General features: G+C 37.4%; 1 protein-coding gene across 1 annotated transcript; it reads left to right on the top strand.

The window, feature by feature from the left end:
* The first annotated feature begins 1302 nt into the window (after positions 1 to 1302).
* On the top strand, positions 1303 to 16330 carry LOC117963137 (zinc finger protein 592-like). The gene is made up of 9 exons (XM_034902059.2): positions 1303 to 2309; positions 7081 to 9440; positions 9876 to 10054; positions 10711 to 10887; positions 11546 to 11705; positions 12161 to 12427; positions 13138 to 13250; positions 13432 to 13576; positions 14011 to 16330. Exons 2-9 carry the CDS (start codon positions 7101 to 7103, stop codon positions 14512 to 14514), a joined length of 3885 nt encoding a protein of 1294 aa, XP_034757950.2. The 5' UTR covers positions 1303 to 2309; positions 7081 to 7100; the 3' UTR covers positions 14515 to 16330.
* Positions 16331 to 18333: the final 2003 nt, after the last annotated feature.

Raw genomic sequence — 18333 nt, forward strand, 5'->3', positions numbered from 1 at the left:
CAGTGTTGGCAGTCACTAATAAAGCAACTGCTTGGGAGGAAATAACACACAAATGTGATGCAGGCTTGCTGACCTGATGGAACTCTCCAGCAAGTAGCCAGGATGATTCCGCAGTGTCGATAAATGTATGCCACAGAAGTGTCTCATTTTTTTGGCAGTTGATTCAGATTGGAGAGTTTTAAACCTCTCCAAAACAGAAATAAATGCACCTACGATAAATTATATTTAAAGTGCTGCCACACACGGCTGCAAAAACTGGAGATATTTGATCCAGTCTTCTGAACAGGAAGGAGGTGACATTAAAAAAAAAACAAAAAAAACATGGTGCTCTTAAGAAACAGCAAGAACATACTGTTTTCTTGCAAAGATAAAAGAGGGATCTTTGTATATCATTCTTGTGGACAGTCTTAAGTGTCTTTTTAATATTGTAATACTAATACTAAAGGCCTCAGAGTAAAGGGCATCTACTTTTACGAAAGCTCACAGTTTATTGCCGATTTTAATTTGGAAATGCTGGCATTGTCAAGCTGTTCTCGGCAGCCACTGGGTACATTCATGTATTCTCGAAGTCAGTAGAGCGCAGCTGCTCATTCATCTACTGTTGAGTTTCCCAGCTGCAGCTTGTCATCTTCTCAAACAGTAAACATTTAAAATGCACTCATGAGTTACATACAGGTACCCTTATAAAGTTTGTGTTCACTGAAGTAATCATTTAAGCCTCTGGACACAAAACTATTTCAGATGTTGATGACATTTTGGGGTATTAATTTATAGGAGCCTTTAAATTTCTTTAATACTCCCATTTTTTTTTTTTTTTTTTTAAACTGATGTACTAAAATTTTAAAAATAAATAAATAAAATAAAGTTTAAGTTCACAATGATAAGGGGAGCTGTGAAAATAAAACTAAAGCTAACAGAGTAAAGCATGTCATTGAAAAAAACATCAGCGGTTACACCTTTAAGGACCGAGTGTTATTTGACAAGAAAACAACGGTTTCCAACCCAAATCGAAGCGCTGCACTAAACCAGCGTACATGTTCTCTCTATGTGGGGCGAATAGTCTCATTTTGTTTTTTCAGTTTTAGTAGACTTTGTAAATGCCCGAGAGTTACCAGAGAGAAGAAACAACCCGCATAAAGATAAAAAAACAACATATTTTATTTACAGTTTCTTAATGCCACCTATTTTTTTTCATCAATTGAAATGGCACTGGAGCTTTTAAGACATTCTGTAACGTTACAGGACAGACATTTGTAATCAGGCGCCACAGAGAGCAACCACCGTTTTGCAGCCATTCCAACACACTCACAGATTTGTCCAGTGAAATAAGCTGAACAAGTCGTGAGATTCAATGTCACATACAACTCTATAGTCATAATTCGTTTTAAATGTATGCAGACCAGTGCGTCCCACATGTAAAACCTGTCTTTTGCACTGAACTGTGAGGATGTTTGTGTTTGCCAGTTGGCTGTCAGGCAGCCCGTGATTTCTGGGTTGAGGGGGTCCTGAGCGAAACAGCATCACTGAGCCGAATCTGACAGACACACAGGAAGGACTGAAAGAAGAGAAACTGGGAGCAAAATGCATATTTAAAAAATTCCAAGGCAAATAAGAATAGTCATACTTCATGCAGTACCAAGATAGACAACGTTACGCTTTTATTGTTAATCTTAGACAATATAAAAAGACAAGGTAAAGTCCGCAGAGCAACAGCGCTAGGAAAGGCCGAGATTCGAGAAGGGGTAAAAAAAAATCACAATAATACGATAATTAGTTAAAAGACGTAACTTTTTATATTATATTAACATTTATTTCTGCTTTCAATCGTTATTTATATTATTGTTCATAATAATAATAATGATTATTATTATTTTCGACGAAAGATTTGTAAAAGGTGTTCTGCAAGTTGGTGTGGTAAACTGAGGGGTTGTAAGGCAGGTGGGAGGGGGTTGACAGATTCAGTGTTTAATAAACACTGTTTACATTGTTTTAATTATGGTTTTACAACAAAAGCCTTTGAAACGACTAAAACTTACTTAGTTTCTGTTTGTGTTGCTTGGGCCCCCCCTACACACAGGACGAGATAGAGAGGCGGGGAAATATACTTCTACTGCTGAAATGGTATCGTTATATAGCCTAGGCCTAATTATTATGTTGTAGAATAAGTCAAATATGAAAGTAAATAAACTAAAATGACAAAACCATAGTGTTCAAGTTGACTGGAAAATGTTTTCGTCCGATTCTGGGGCGCAGCCATGAGATCACGTGACCCAGCAGAACTCCCACGCTGAATGCTCCGGATCCAAATGGTTCGTACATTTATGATTTTTTTCCTTCTTCATATAATTTACGCTTTCACGTCGGATTTTCCTATTCTAAATCATATTGGGCACTTGTTGTTCATTTCAATACACTACCAGGAAACTATTCTGTTTATTGCACTGTGTTTTTGAGTTGTCAGGAATGAATTCCGTGTGTTGTATTTGCAAATACATTGGAAGGGAATATAGATTTATTGATTTTGAGTAAGTATTTTATTTTATTTGTTTTTAAACAGTTTTACGATATGTTACGTTTTTTTTATTTTTTGGGTATATTTTATAAAAGTTTGGAAACCTGTTGTAGTCTGTTTTGAGTCAGAGTTGTGACGGTTTGGGATTCTTTTACTGTATGTCAATTGGTTATTTTTGTTTATACTAGAAGTTACTTAGTTGTCTGCGTTTTCTATCGAGACTGCACAGTGATGATTATAAGTGGTCAACTGAGAAATCCATGTGCATCCACAACAATGAGAAGTGCAACATGCGACTTTTATTACTGTTGTTGAGGCATCTGAAGCTTAACTAGTTAGTCAATTAGTGTCCAGGACAGCTAGCGCTTTTTCATGACAGCGATGGCAATATGACTCCTATTGCATGGCAGTTTGATCCATTCTTGGTTTTACCACTAGTTTAATAAGACGCACCTGCTTGTTACCAATACACTAGGGGTAATCAAGCACATATTAAAACCTGGAACTGACCATCCCTACATGATGCTATTTCTGTTGACATAGTGTACAAAATTATAACAAACTAAACACTGTTAATACAGTTTAATTAGCCTAGGAAGGGGAGGCCTGGTCAAGGACCAATAACACAGTTAATATTGTGCATTTATATGAGCACAGTGCATTGTGTATACTTCAAAGGGAAATTATTTTGATTGGAAAGTGTTAATTAGTGAAAAAGAAAACTGTAACAAAACAGACCAGCGACAGTAATATTAATATTGTACATCTTTTCAATTTTTTATATATTTCTAGAGAACTAAATGTCTAAAACAGTCCTGTTAAGGTAGGTCCTGTACAGATATCAGAATTGGCAACCAACATTTTCAGTTTGGCCCATGGGGGATTCTGCCAAGTACGAATTTAGCAAAACGCTGTCTATGCATGCTTGGACAGCAACGCAGGGGAGGTTTATTTGCGATGCATGTAGTTTCTACAAAAAATGTCTAAAGGACAAAAGCAAAGCCTTTGTTAATGTATACAGTACTGTACAAAGTATGATTGCCATGTAGTTTTCATGGTCTGTGCTTTTAAAAACTATTCTGAAAACTTTTAGAGTTTTTACACTTTTTACTAATTGTTATAAGATTAAGGTGTGTCTACATTATTAGATCAAGAATGAAGGAATTTTAAACACTGTCATCACATACTATTACTTCTCATAGGCTACCGCTTATCATTTTAATTCAAATTGCTGTTCACTGTAAAGGTTTTGTATAATTGCTCTCTTGTAGTTCTATTTACATTGCATACACTAACCCGGCCCCATAGAAGACGAATCCTGCTGGCAGGGTATGATATGAAATTACTAGTTGTTTTTTTCCCCCCCATTTTAATTAAGTGACAGTGACAATCAAAATAACTTAAAGTAGAAAATCCAATTGCTTACGTAGTTTGTTGCTCTTTAGTGTTTACTTAATACATTTTCTCTGTGGTAAGCATGGGAAACTTAGTTCTGACACAAGGTCAATTTGCACTTAGCGTTTCTTCTTTTGTAGTGCAGCTCACAAGTGAGAAGATGTCGGAATACAGAGTAACTCCGAATGCTGAAGGAAAGAGGAAGTCCTGTATTGTTACTGACCTTGGCCTATACTGGCTTCATTGTGCACTATCAAGTCCTGTCAACTGGCACATCTTGGGCATCATGTTGAAGCCTTACAGAATACTTGCTGACATATCCCTGTGGTATGTTTGGTAGTTTGGTAGTGATGCTACTATAGCATGTATAGCCGAAACAGAAACAGATTTTCTTGTGGCTGCTTTAGGACTGCCCAGTGCAAGTTTTCTAGATGATGACATGTTTAACATTCTTTTCCATAGCTTAGTAAATTTAGCTTGAAAACCCAAGCATGTAGGTGAACCCCATACTTTTTGATGTTTTTTGACTATGTCAGGGCCAGGAGAGGAAACAGTAATTAGGTTTATCTGTTTACACCAAATCCATTGTTTCTTAATGTATACTAACAAAATGATGTGTCCCTTTCCTCAGTTATAATTTTAGTTGGGTAACTAAGATGCTGTGTATCATGTGGCTTCTTCTCTGTTGTCTCTTTATGTTGTATTTTCTGTGACTGCCTGACTGGAATGTACAGTTCACTCCTTAATTTGCATATCGGTTGCTGGTAAGATTTACATCTTTGTTTTATATATGCTGTTGCCCAAAGGGTTTTCTGTTAGTACATAAAAAACCCCACAGTTGAGTTGAAAATCTGGCACAGCTTTCTGGGATTTGTAATATTATTCTTTATATTTTTTCAATTATGTAAATCATTTATATTAGTTAAAAAAAAAAAGAACTAGAAGCCTTTTAACAATACCTTTTAGTTCATAAAAGTGGGTCTCTGTTTCATGGAAATGCAGATAATTTGCATCTTGAATTTCCTGTTTATTGCACGGGAAACTCCATAAAAAGCTGTATGAGGGCCCGCAGAAGAAATCTGGTTTGTTTAAGCTTGAAAGTGGTAGTTTCAGATAAAACAAACATTTTGTGAATTCAACACCATCTCCCTGAGTATTCTTCCTAAACATGAAAACGTTATAGTATACTAAATCGGATCGAGGCAGTGTGGTCCAGGGCTTGTAACCAGAAGGTCACTGGTTCAAATCCCACCTCTGCCACTGAATGACTCACTGTGTGACCCTGAGCAATTCACTTAACCTCCTTGTGCTCCATCCTGTGGATGTTAAATCAATGTCCTATTGTAAGTGCACAGTTCACAGCCTACCTCTGTAAAACACTTTGTGATGGTGGTCCACTATGAAAGGCGCTGTATAAAAATAAAGATATTATATTATTATCAAGCTTATTATAATAGTTTGCAAAATCAGATGACATAATCATTATTTACAAAATCTTGTCTTGTTACATGTTAAAAACTGTAACTTTACTGCAATACAAATGCAAATGAAATGGAAGTATAAACTTTGTGGCGTGAAAGCTAGGGCATCTGCATTGCAAGATGCATTGGACCCATGTCTTGGGTTCGATTCTCACACAGGGTTTGTATTGCAAACTTAAAAAAAAAAAAAAAAAAAAAAGTATTTTATTGAACATACATAACTTTAACGTGCACATATATATACACACACACACACACACACACACACACCCACACACCCACCCCTCGTTATATTGCCCCTCGCTATACTGTGGATTCAGATATATTGCGGTCGTGCAGTTGGCTCCCCATTTTTACTGTAACTGCGCATGCCTTAGCTGCAATATACATAGGCACTTAGAATTACTGTTCGTTTTATTTTGTACTGCACACCACAAACAAAAATATACAAAACAATTAAAAACAAAGCATTAATATTGTACTGTTGTTATCATATACACACGCATTGCACAATAACACAAAGCAAATTAAATATCTACCTGCTGAAGCGGTTTTTATTTTAGCCAGCAAGGTGTTCACTTGTGGCAGCAGCAATGCACTAGCAAAAGTCACAGGGCTGTGACGTCAGCTCCCTAGCAAAAAGCCTGTTGGGAGTGGATTTAAATGGTGTGTTTTTTTATACGAATAATGAGAAACACAAGCCAAGTTAGTAGGAACAATTGGGGCAACCTTGACCCCCACCGCTTTACAGTTATGACTATTTGCTTTGTGCTGGGCAAGCTTGCCCCAATGGTTTCTTGAAACTTGGCTTGTGTTTTTGATATCTCCACTTTAAATGGCTGGGTACTTTTGATAACTTGGTGTTTTGTCACATATCCCGTGTGTTTTTGTTTCAGATACGTTATACGTTATTCATACATATTTTATATGATTATCGGGATTTGCAGTGCCTTTTTGTTGGATGCATAAATAAGTCGACAACATAAATCAGGTTTTTGGCTAAATGAAGGTAATAAATAGTACCAAAAAAAGCAATGTGAAATCCTTATAATTGCATCTACTACCAACAAGTATATTAATAGAATTACAGAAAATACTGAACAAATGCCACCATTTATTACACATTTTTATCAAAATGTATAGCAATCATATGAAGTGAAGATGATACACTGACCCTTTTGTAAAAGGAATACTAAAAAAGGTAATGCTACAAAACTAAGGAGAAACCAGGATATGCTAATTTAAGGATGTTGAAGTACATCTACCTACAGGGTTATTTTTTTTGGGGTAAAAAGCTTTGATGAATTCATACAGTAGGTGCCATGGATGCTCTTCATAAGCTTAAAACATGCAAAAACATGCAAGCACATTATATCTTGGCAACTATTCACCCTGCTTTTCTTACAAACCTTGGAGTAAAGCCAACAGTTATTATCTCCCCCTTACTGTAATGCTGTGCTTATTCACTTATTTGGCAAAGAGAAACGCACACAAAAGATTTATCAAAATTAAAAATCAAAGACGACAATCGTCACTTCATGCAGTTACGTATATTTTCATTTTATTCATCGACCAACTAACCAAAAGACTATTTGGGTAGTAAAGTTATTTTACAGTTTATTTTTGTACATAATTGTTGAACTATAAAACATGTGAATATTGTAATGATTTGTTCTGTTTTTTTTAATGCAGGTTTTTCTAGGTTTGCAAACATGGGTGACATGAAGACCCCAGATTTCGATGACCTTCTGGCTGCTTTTGACATCCCTGATGCCACTAGCTTGGATGCCAAGGAGGCTATCCAGACAAGCAACGATGAAGCTGATAGTCATCTAAAGCCAGCAGGGATGTGCATGGAGGAGAATATATCCATGCACCATGCAGTGCCTGTCCCTGACATCCCAGCTGTGAGCGTGATTGTGAAGAATACAAGCCGCCAGGAGTCCTCCGAGTCCAGCTCTGAGAAAGACGGCAATCCCCTTGGGCACAGCTTTTTGCAGAATGGATTTCAGAGCTCTGAAGTGGCCCCTGATCCTCATAACATGGGGCAGGACAGCTATGGAAAATTTGAATCTTCATTCATGAATGGGGGTAACTCAGGGAGTTTCTCCAACAGAACTGAAGACCATAAGACTGAACGTATGCCACCCTTCTCTCAGTTCAGTCCTATCTCCAGCCCGGAACCAGAGGATTCTGAAAAAGAGGAGCGACCAAAACAAGAAGAGAGACCGTACTTCCCTGCTGCTTCTGTGTTCGTATCTGCAGAACACTCTGTGTTGGACAATCAGAGAAAGTTACCAGAGTTCAGTATGTTTGATCAGTGCTCCAAAAAAGAACCCAAGACTGAGACTGGAAGCAGCAAGGAAAAGGAGGTGGAAATTAGCAAGTCAGAACAGTCCAGAACAGAGATAAAGCCAAAAGACACTACCAATGACCATGCTAAAAACAACAGCTTTCTTGGCACAGCCATGCTTCCTTTGGGTGACCTGCAGTGTAATAATCTGGGTGAGCCAAAGAATACTCTTGTCTCTGAGACTAGCTTTTGCTCTTCTGTTCCTCCTCGCCAGCGCATCAAATCTGCAAACTCAAAACTGTCCTCTTGTCTAGCAGCTTTAGCAGCGCTCAATGCCAAAAAGGTAGCTGAGGTTACAAAAGAAGAGCAACTGCCCGTCCCCAGAGAGCCTTCAGTGGCTATCAAGGAAGCTGTCAAGGTTAGTCCCAAAATACCCAAATCACCTAAGAGTCCCAGAAGTCCTTTGGAAGTTGTGAAGAGATCTTATAAGCAACTAGATAGTCCGATGAGTGTTTGTAGTGACAGCAGTGGCAAAGCATCTCCTTCCCTGGCTGCAGGTTCACCTCTAGCCATCCCGAGAGTCAGAATCAAAACAATCAAGACGTCCTCTGGTCAAATCAAGCGAACTGTCACTAGTGTGTTACCGGATTCCGAACTAGAGGAGCTGCAGTCTCCTGAATCGTCACCCTCCCAATATCAATCTTCTGAAGACTTGACATTTAAATCGACACCTCCCTCTTGCATTAGTACTGGAGTGGCTGTTGTTGAGAATGGAAAGAACAAAACTAATAACAAAAACACATCTACGGTTGCTTCACCCAGCTTAAGCCAGCAGGTAACTAATGTCAGACCAGAAGGGGGTGTTAAGAAGAAGGCTACAGTTCTGCCTTCATCGTCGTTTCAGAATGCAAGCAGTGCCATCATGAGGGTTGTAAACGTGGTCCAGCAGCAGCAAAAAAAACAGAAGGCTGCAGCTGCTCAGGTGGGGAGTGCCTCAAATACTAACCTCCTTCCAAAGGCAGTCCACCTTGCTAACTTAAACCTGGTTCCCCACAGTGTTGCTGCTTCAGTGACTGCAAGGTCCACTACACAGCGTCAGAGGCAACCACAGTTAACCACACAGGTGGTGTGCAGCACAGTCCCACTGGTGCATCAGGTGAAGAAAGCTGCCCCAGCGGTGTCCCCTGTCATCCCAAATGCAGCAGTAGGGGCTTTAAACAGGCTTTTGAATGGTGCCAATCCAGTGCCGGTTTACGTGCCGAACTTAAACCCCCCACCGGAAAGCAACATCTGCTTGCCTGCCCGTGGCTATCGCTGCCTGGAATGCGGGGACTCCTTTGGACTGGAGAAGAGTCTGGCACAGCACTATGGCAGGAGAAGTGTGCACATTAAAGTGGCATGCACTCACTGCGCAAAGGCGCTGCTTTTCTTCAACAGGTGTAGCTTGCTGGCTCATGCCAGGGAGCACAAAAGCAAAGGTATTGTCATGCAGTGTTCCCAGGTCTTTATGAAACCCATCTCTCCTGACCAGATGTTTGTATCCACTCCTGCAAACTCTTCTGTGACCTCTGCCCCCACATCTGTCTTAGCTGGCTTGCCTGTTCCTGGGATGGCCCCAAACAACGAGCCAGTCATGCCTTTATACTCTGAGAAAATTGTTCGGCATGGACTCAAATGCCTTGATTGTAACAAGCAAGTCTCGGATTACCCATCACTTGCAGGTCATTACCAGAGGTTTTCTGAGGAAACTGAAGGATTGGTAGGTGTAAACTTTGTACAGTCTACCTAAGAGTTATTCAATTCTCAGGCTTACTCAGTTGTTTTAGAGAATTTGAAAGCTGTAGCTTGACACATGTATTTATCTCTGCTCTACAAATTGATGCAGTTCAGTTTGCACCTCTTTTATAGTACTGGTGATGAACAGACAAGCTTACAAATTAAGAAAGGAAATTCATATTTATATTTTCAACATGGGATGTTTCACAATACTCTAGGAAAAAAAGACTAGCTGGCAGCTTTGATATATGGATTCATTAGTAACAACCACTTAAGCTGATAAAGGTTTATTTAGCATATCTAAAGCCATTACTTTGTAATTGCATTGTTTTACAGTTGTCAAAACATTTTGTGTAATTCAGCAGTATAAATACAAAGATTTGCTTCTCAGAACTATATCTGTTTTTTACTTGCATAGACGTGCCAAGTGTGTATGATGATGCTACCTAATAAGTGCAGCTACGCAGCTCATCAACGAACCCATGCACACAAGTCTCCATATTCCTGCCCTGAGTGTGGTGCTGTGAGCCGATCAGCAGATTTCCAGACACATGTCAAGGAGAATTGCCTTCACTATGCACGCAAGGTTGGCTATAAGTAAGTATCAAGTGGGGCTGGATGGTGTGTTAGAGGGAACACCAGGAAGATGGGATACTGCATGTTAATCTTGTAACAATTGTAAGTCGCCCTGGATAAGGGCGTCTGCTAAGAAATAAATAATAATAATAATAATAATAATAATGTTAATGTAGTCTTTCAGATTTTCAACCATGGTAATGTCCCTCTTCTGTTCATTAGCCCTGCTCCACATTAAAAAGGTTTACAGACGTACACCAGGGACTTGAATCCACAACAGATTCTGTGTAGAGCATTCTCAATTTCCAGCTAATGTTTTTACGACACAAAATGACGGACACAGACCTTGTGAATGAGATTCACAGCTTGATTGGAGAATAATCTCCTTTTAATGTTTTTTTGTTTTTATACATTTTAGAGGACATGGGGAATTTGATTTGAAGCACTCAAGCCCTATTAGAACGTGCATGCAGTTTGCATTATATTAAAGGGTTTGCATTTTAATGGAACAGGATGAAATCTTAGTTAAGCAAGAGTAACAGTGATGCGCTGTTACATTGATAACAATAATTTACATTTTTAAAGTAGGTAAAGTGTTCTATGAAATTGTATGTAAAGTTGGATTTGCATATGATAGTCACGTTCCCTTTTAAATTGTTTTGCTTTGTTGTCAACAGGTGTATTCATTGTGATGTGGTGTTCATGTCGTTTTATGTACTAAAGAATCATATTGAGGAAAAACATTGTGAAGAGTTCTATAAGTGTTCAGTCTGTCCAGTGGCCTTTAAATCTGCGGACAGCACTATCTCACACATCAAAAAGAGCAAACATCCGCCTCCCGAAGCATCTCCCCAGTAAGTTAAATACGTGGAAATAGTTGCGTATAGCTTTGCGAACCATTTTAGTACCTGCTGTACGGCCCGTTTTACTTCTCTTATTTGTCATTAGCACAGTTCTTTCAGAAAGGAAAACGCATCCAATTAAGTTAGCAAACAAGAAAAAAACAACGTGGGTGGTTAATGTGGTAGCTTGTAATTGGTCTTAAGTTGTTTCTAATTATTTTAGATTGATGTTTTTGCCTTTCAGACCAAAATCATGCTGCCAGCAAATTTGGAGTAAAAAGCCTTGAAAATTTGACCCATAGTGTTTTATTAACAATAAAAACAAAATCAACAAATGTGAATTTGTATTTTTCAAAAGATGCAATCCATTTATCAGTATGGAATGCACTGTATATAGTAAGAAAACCTCCTAGGAAATCTAGTTTGTTGAATTATAAAAAGCACATACTAAAAATAATTGTATTTACTTATGATGACGATTCTGGTGGGGTGGGGAGATATCTTCCAAAAACAAATGAAAGCAATTAGATCCAGAATAATTTTTTATAATTAATTTATTTTAAATGATTTTGTTTTGGTAATCACCATTTTAAACATTTTAATAGTGAAGTAGAATGTATCTTTTACAGCTTTAAAATGAGCCTGAACACGACTGTATTTCACATTCCAGGCTGATCTATAAATGTTCCTGTGAAACCGTATTTAACAAGAAGCAGCTGCTGTTCCACCACTTCTGTCAGGACACCAATAAGCTGCTTGTCTGTGTGTTCAAGTGCCCTGAATGCCAGCTTGTCTTCATGCACAAACAGTTGTTGATGCAGCACTTCAAGGTTTGTAACAGACTGCAACTCCACTAGAATCAGTACACACTATCAGTGGCTATATGTAATCTTTTTTTTTAGTTAAGCAATGCTGATTGAGTCTACTTCTCTCAGTAATTCTACTGATTATTTATAATATTAGTGTTTTAAAAATTATATTATTAATGTTAGTAGTGTAATGCGTGTTTTACCACAAAATTTTGAGCAACTTATTTTTTTGCAACAGTGGATGTTTCATAAAAAATGTTTCAGCAATTTTCTGTATTTTAAGTAGCTTGCATACTCTTAAAAAAAAAAAAAAAAAAAAAAAAAAAAAAACCTTTAATACTAAAACACATACTGACATATTAATATAGCCATAAATGTGGAGTTGTGCTATTAGCTCATATAGATTATCTAAATGTAATTGAGAACTTGAACCCATATTTCTTTCCTACAGTATTTACATTTAAGCCCTTTTTCAGGGTGCCCATGGCGTTGCAAAGCAAACAGAGGTACCTGAAACTTTGAGACAAAAGTCTGAGACTGTTTCACAGAGCCAGGAAGCAAGACCATCAACTGGACAGCCCAGGTCTAACAGCACTACAAAGCACCTTGTGGACACCCCTTCTGTGCATAAGTCAGAGAGCAAGATCAAGTTAAAGAATGCTGGCTGGACCTGTGGGGAGTGTCTACACTGGCTCCCGGACCGGGAAACTTTTGTGTCTCATATGAAGAAGAGTCATGGAAGGGTAAGGAGCTTTACTAAGATGCAATGTCTCTTGCAGTTTATATATATATATTTCATATATTTCACACATCTCACACATTTAAGAAGTAACATACATTTTAAATGATTTTATCTGCATTATAATATTAATGTAGAATATTTTCTCAGCATTTTATATTACACTTATAAACGTCAATGGGTTTTGAATTGCGTGTTTGTACCTCATGAAACAATAAAACAGTCCTTGTCTGGGGCATTTTGAAAGGGTCTGAAACTCAGGCAGGTCTAAATTAAGGCACAGATGGTACTTTGTCATCAGTATTATGCTGCTTTGATTTTTGTAACTATTTGACTAAAATAGGTGTGACACAAATGTTACAGTTAATTAAACATCCCATGTTGGTGGATAAAAATAAGGTGTTTGCTGCTTTCAACGCGATATGTAACACTTATTATTATATGCATCTAGAGAACAGCTTATCCAATTATGATGAAACATGGTAAGGGCAGGTCATAATGTGGATGTCGGCCACGGTTATGTACTTTTCATGAATAAAGAAATACATAATATACTTTATATATTGTTAATACATCTGTCAAAGAAATGTCCTAGTATTTTATACTTTTTCCATTAAACAAAGAGCTCCAACTCTGTATGTGTTTAATATCTGTATGTATAACATTTCTATAATTTACTACTAAAAAGTGTATTTATTTATTTTATTTGTACAGTCAATGAAGAGGTACCCGTGCCGTCAGTGTGACCGGTCGTTTAATTCTTCTACCAGTTTGCGACGTCATATACGCAATGACCACAATGGCAAGAAAAAAAACTACACCTGCTGGTGAGTGTAGAAGGCTGTCATAAAGCACTTCAACAAGTTTGAAATTATTTCAGCATGATTTTTTTTATTTACACTTTTCATGAAAATGTAACCTGATCTTGTATTTTAATATCACAAATGCCAAAGAATTTGCTTTACTTGGGGAAAAAAAAATGTTTCCCTCGGTTCTTTTTGTTAAAAGGTATTGCACCGATGAAAAGGTTACTTTTACTAAACACTTCATGCTGAAGAACCATATTAGTCTGATGCATGGGATTAAAAACCCAGACTTCAGCCAGATGTCAAGGCTAGCCCCTCCGGAGAAAAGCAGCAAAACAAGTTCAGAGGTAACTTTATTTTTGTTTGTTTGTTTGTATTGTTTTTAATTCGTATAACATTTAATAGTCAGCATTGTAATACATCAATTATACAAACCATAGTAGTACACCCTGGACCTAATCCTTAAGATTTTTTTTTTGTCAGTGGGCTATAGTCTTGCTAAAAGTGGGAGTGAACTTGTAGTACTGTATAGTTTTAGTTGTACACGTAGGAGGAGCTTCTTAACACCGTGCAGGTTAATTTACAGCAGGCGTCCGTAAGTTAAAAAGGTATATACATATCACATGGTGCTCTGTACGCGGTTATCTGAAGTTCAAACTGCAAAATACCATGAGTTTCTGTAATTCTTGCACTTTGCTTTAAACTGTAGTGCTGCCTTTAAAAAGTTTAACATGCCACTTTTTTTTCAATCATTTGATATCAACCTGTTGCTCTTTTGTAGTCGTTGGTGGCAAAAAGAACCGCAGAAGATGTCAATATGGAAGGGGCTGAGAATGCTGTGTCCGACGTCTCACCTGCAAAAAAACTGAAACCACAGTACAGGTGTGCAAAATGTGGCTACTCGACAGAGAATGCTACAGAGTTCCAGGAACACATACCTCAGCATAAGACAGACAACTCCACCTTCCAGTGCCTGCACTGTTGCCTGTGTTACACATCTCAGATGTCTCTCAGTAGGCATCTCTTCATAGTCCATAAGGTTAAAGAGGCAGTGGGAGAGGAGGAGGAGGAGGATGAAAACTTTCAGACCGTAAAAGACAATGAAAAAGGGGGAGTGACGGATGCAATTGGGGAGACCAACACTAGCTTAGAGGAAGGAATAATGGAGCGTCAGTGTAACATTTGTAGCAAGACTTTTGATGACGAATCTGCATACGTAGCTCACATGCGGATTCATGGAATGTCATTTCTAAAGACAATGCAAAGTGGAGGTCCTGAACAATAAGCGTGAAAACAGACAAGCTGCTACCCTTTTTAGAGCGGAAACAAATTAAGCAGCTTTAAAGTATGGTACAAGTAAACACCCTATGTTTTCTTTTCTTATAATGCTGATCTGTGAGATATATTTTAAAAGTAGACATGGTATAATTTTGTAGCATGTATCGCATTCTTTCAGCTCCCTCCCCACCCCAAAGAAATTTCAGGTTTTAAGATTTTAGAACTAAAATGAGTTGATTGGTTGAAAGGTGTGGTTGAAGAAAATGAAGGCATTTGCTTTTGAAAGTATTCCCTGGTGTACTTGCAAGGATTTTTTTTTTTTTTTCCTTTTGAGAATCATTTAAAATTCAGCACTGCAGAATGACTACAAAGCAAACAGATCAGTTTGCTTAAAAGAAAGGCAAGATAGAAAAATAAATGTTCTTTACAAATTATGTAGCATGTATTCTTTAAAGCAGTAATGTCAGTTGATGATATAATTCACAGTATTCCCAAGCCTCTGTTACTTGTACCAGTAATTTAAATTCTTAGTGTAGTTAGTTACACATCAAACGTTAAAAAATGTTTAAAATACTGCCACCCTTTTATTCCTGTTCTCTGCCATTCTCAACACACAAGAAGTACAGTCCATGCAGCTTAATAATATTTTGATTCCTGAAGAGATTCTACGTCTGTATGTCTGCATACGTGTGTTTGTTACTTTTACCTCAGAATGCAGTGTAATGCAGCTGCTGCTCAGAATGTGTGGTGTGCTCTTAAATCAAGTAATGACTTTAACTTTTATAAGAATTAACTGCATATTTATAACAATATTTAAAACATAGTTAAAGGCAACTAAAATAATCAGAGAACAATTGGGAATCAATTTGGTTGGCTCAATTCTAAAAGGTTATATTGTTGTTTTCTTTTTTAAACATTAATAATAAAAATAATAATAATAGAATATACTCATTGATCAGAAAGCTTAGTATTGCAGAAAGGTAGAAATTCTAATCAGGTACATTTAGGGAAGAAGTGATGGACTTGGAAACTTGATAGGTTTTTAAAGAACAGATGTGTAAATGAATGAGGGGTTATTTTTGAATGGGAGTGTTTCGTTCCTGGTAATAAATCCAGTATGGCGTGCAAGGGCTTGGTAAGCTTCAGCTGCTGTATGAGAACGGCACATTCAAATGTGTGTTTTTAAAAGTATGCTGAAGTGGTTGCTGAAACAAAAAATCAAGGTGGATGATGACTGTACTGTGTTCATGCATTCTATATATATATAAAAATATTATAATATCTTATCTCCCATATTACTCAATTTTATAAATTACTTTGGAGATTTATATTTAATTGTAGTCATATTGACTTTTTTTTCATGTGAACTTTCTATTTGTGCTGTACTTCCTTGTGCATCTCTTCCCACATGCATTTTGAACATGTAGTATGTGTTTGTTTTTCTTTTGAACCAGAATCCAGCCCTTATTGTTTACTGAAGAATGGCTAATTTAAAATATTTATCTTATTTTATTCAAATTATCCACTTTTGAATTTCAGTGTTTTTGATACAACCTATACAGAACATTTGTACTTTTTGATAATGTGTACAGTGCTAGCCAGTGTATATAGCTAGTAGATTCACATGTTTATCAAGGCTATTTTCCAGGCCATCACATCTATTTAATCTGCATTGGCCTTTGTGCCTTGCTGTTATGTTTACTTAAAATTATTGCAAATAAAACACATATTGCAGAAAATGTGTGGTTTAAAAAAAATGTACTTTGATAAAACTGATCTTTTTGCATACATGTCACAAAATAAAATTGAAAAAAAAATTCAAATATGGTATAGATTTTTTCTTTCCAATTCAGAAATTGAAATTTTGGTGAAATCACTGTAGCTTTGTTTTGTGTTTTCTCATAAAGAAAAAAAAAAACATTGAATCAGTGGTTCCAAATACAGTAATCCGTCGTGTATCTGCCCGTCACATATCCACCCTAACCGTTTATCTGCCATGATCAGCAATGTTAGTTTATTATTGAACAGAGAAGATTAGTTCAGTTATTGTAGATCCTACCAAAGTTTTCATACACTGTGTTGTATGTGCTCCATGCACTGTCATTGCTGGTAGTGTCACGTGAGCTGTTGAGTGTGTTGATGTGTAAGTAAATCCTTTTCGCCTGCGGGGACTATCAACTTCAACCGCCATCTCGATCTCCTGCCTGTCACTCAGCAGTGAATACATGTACCACGCGGCAGATGGTGTCACAAGCATTAATACCCTGTATCTTTCTAAATAAAGGAATTTTCCCGAATAAAATCTGAATCTCAGAACAATAATTGTGTATAGTGGTATTTAAAATAGGATTCATTCATCTGGCTTTTTACATATCAGATCTTACTCTGGTCCCACTGCAGTTGGATATGCGACGGATTACTGTACACTGCTTTCATTTTTTGTTACTCCTGCTAAAATAATGAAAAACTAAACAACGGTGTGGCTGATACATAGCCCGATGCACAGGCGGCACACATTGCGACCCTCATGATCATGATTGCAGCTCAGTATTTGTGCCTGTTGAGTAACTTGCATTGCTCTTAAGCTTATGTAGGCCGCAGTGCAAAATAATTACCTGGCAGCCAGGCAATTTGGATTTTGCAGCCGCATGTTTGCACTATGCCTATCCTTACAGCAGCCCCTAATATCACACAATACAATATTACAACGTGATATTGTTTCACCCTAAACAGAACTACCATAGGATATATTTGCATAAATTTACTGGCGTATTTCAACATTATTATTTATAGCGAGTCCCGCTTGTGCAAACTTGTGGAAACTTGATTACAGTCCATTAATTTGAAGAACACTGGCTACTCAAGGCCCGAGGCACGACCCGCCGATTCAAATCATACTAATCATTATTTATTTAGGCTCTCTTACAAGTTGGTTTGCTGCAAAATAAAACGCATTTCATCCCTCGTTGTGTGCATTCATTAATACCCAAGTGTCTGCGCTCTTCAAAATATTTCACTGTCGTTGCAGTTTACACCCAATTCACTCACCATAGCAGTTAACACGTGGTCAAAAAGGGTTCCAAAAGGCCAAGGCTTATTAGCGATTTACAGGGTGAGGCAAAGTGGTAATGTTGATTAGGAAGATATCAGTCTAATAATAAGGAATAACAAATCGCCTTGGTAGTGCGTAGATTAGCGAACCCGTTTTATTAATATTCCAATTTTAAACCGCTAGTGGAAGCGGCTTGTAAATTGATATAGGGGAGGTGTTGCGCGGTGCAAGTGCTTAGGTGATTTTTCATGGCTGGTTACGGACCTAAGACTTAACTTACTGTTATAAAACTGTAAGTGTAACTTTAGTGAAGCATTATTTTAAATTACGAACATTGATTACGTTAATATGTGATGATGGGTGCTTGATGATCTATATGAACTGTATCAGTTCTGTACCAACCGAATGTAAAGATACCTTCAGATTCCTAAAATGAAACTTTTAAAAAACCCAATAAGTTCACTTCCCGATAACACGCTCATAGTCCAGTACAAAACAAGTAATAATTGGAAATTTGATGGGGGGGTTTCATGTACGTTAGAAACAAATATATAAATGTGTATCACGTGATTTTATTGTTTTAAAATTACTTTACGGTTTCTAAAAACCGCAGTGGGAATTGTCCTCTCTTCAGTTATGTTGCATGTTTGTATTTTCCCACCAACTAGCAGGAGGAAAAGCTGCCATTACTTAAATATGTCATGAATTATAACAGATTATATTTCTATTTCAACCGTGACTGCATTGTATCCTTCAACGTGCAACTCAGGGCTC

This window comes from Acipenser ruthenus, chromosome 24 (assembly GCF_902713425.1).
Source record: "Acipenser ruthenus chromosome 24, fAciRut3.2 maternal haplotype, whole genome shotgun sequence".
Taxonomy (NCBI): domain Eukaryota; kingdom Metazoa; phylum Chordata; class Actinopteri; order Acipenseriformes; family Acipenseridae; genus Acipenser; species Acipenser ruthenus.

Coding starts and splice junctions, on each gene's coding strand:
- LOC117963137 (XM_034902059.2), top strand. CDS start 7,101: ATGGGTGACATGAAGACCCCAGATTTCGATGACCTTCTGGCTGCTTTT. Junction 11,706..12,160: donor TGTTGATGCAGCACTTCAAG/GTTTGTAACAGA, acceptor GCCCTTTTTCAG/GGTGCCCATGGCGTTGCAAA. Junction 13,251..13,431: donor AAAAAAAACTACACCTGCTG/GTGAGTGTAGAA, acceptor TTTTGTTAAAAG/GTATTGCACCGATGAAAAGG.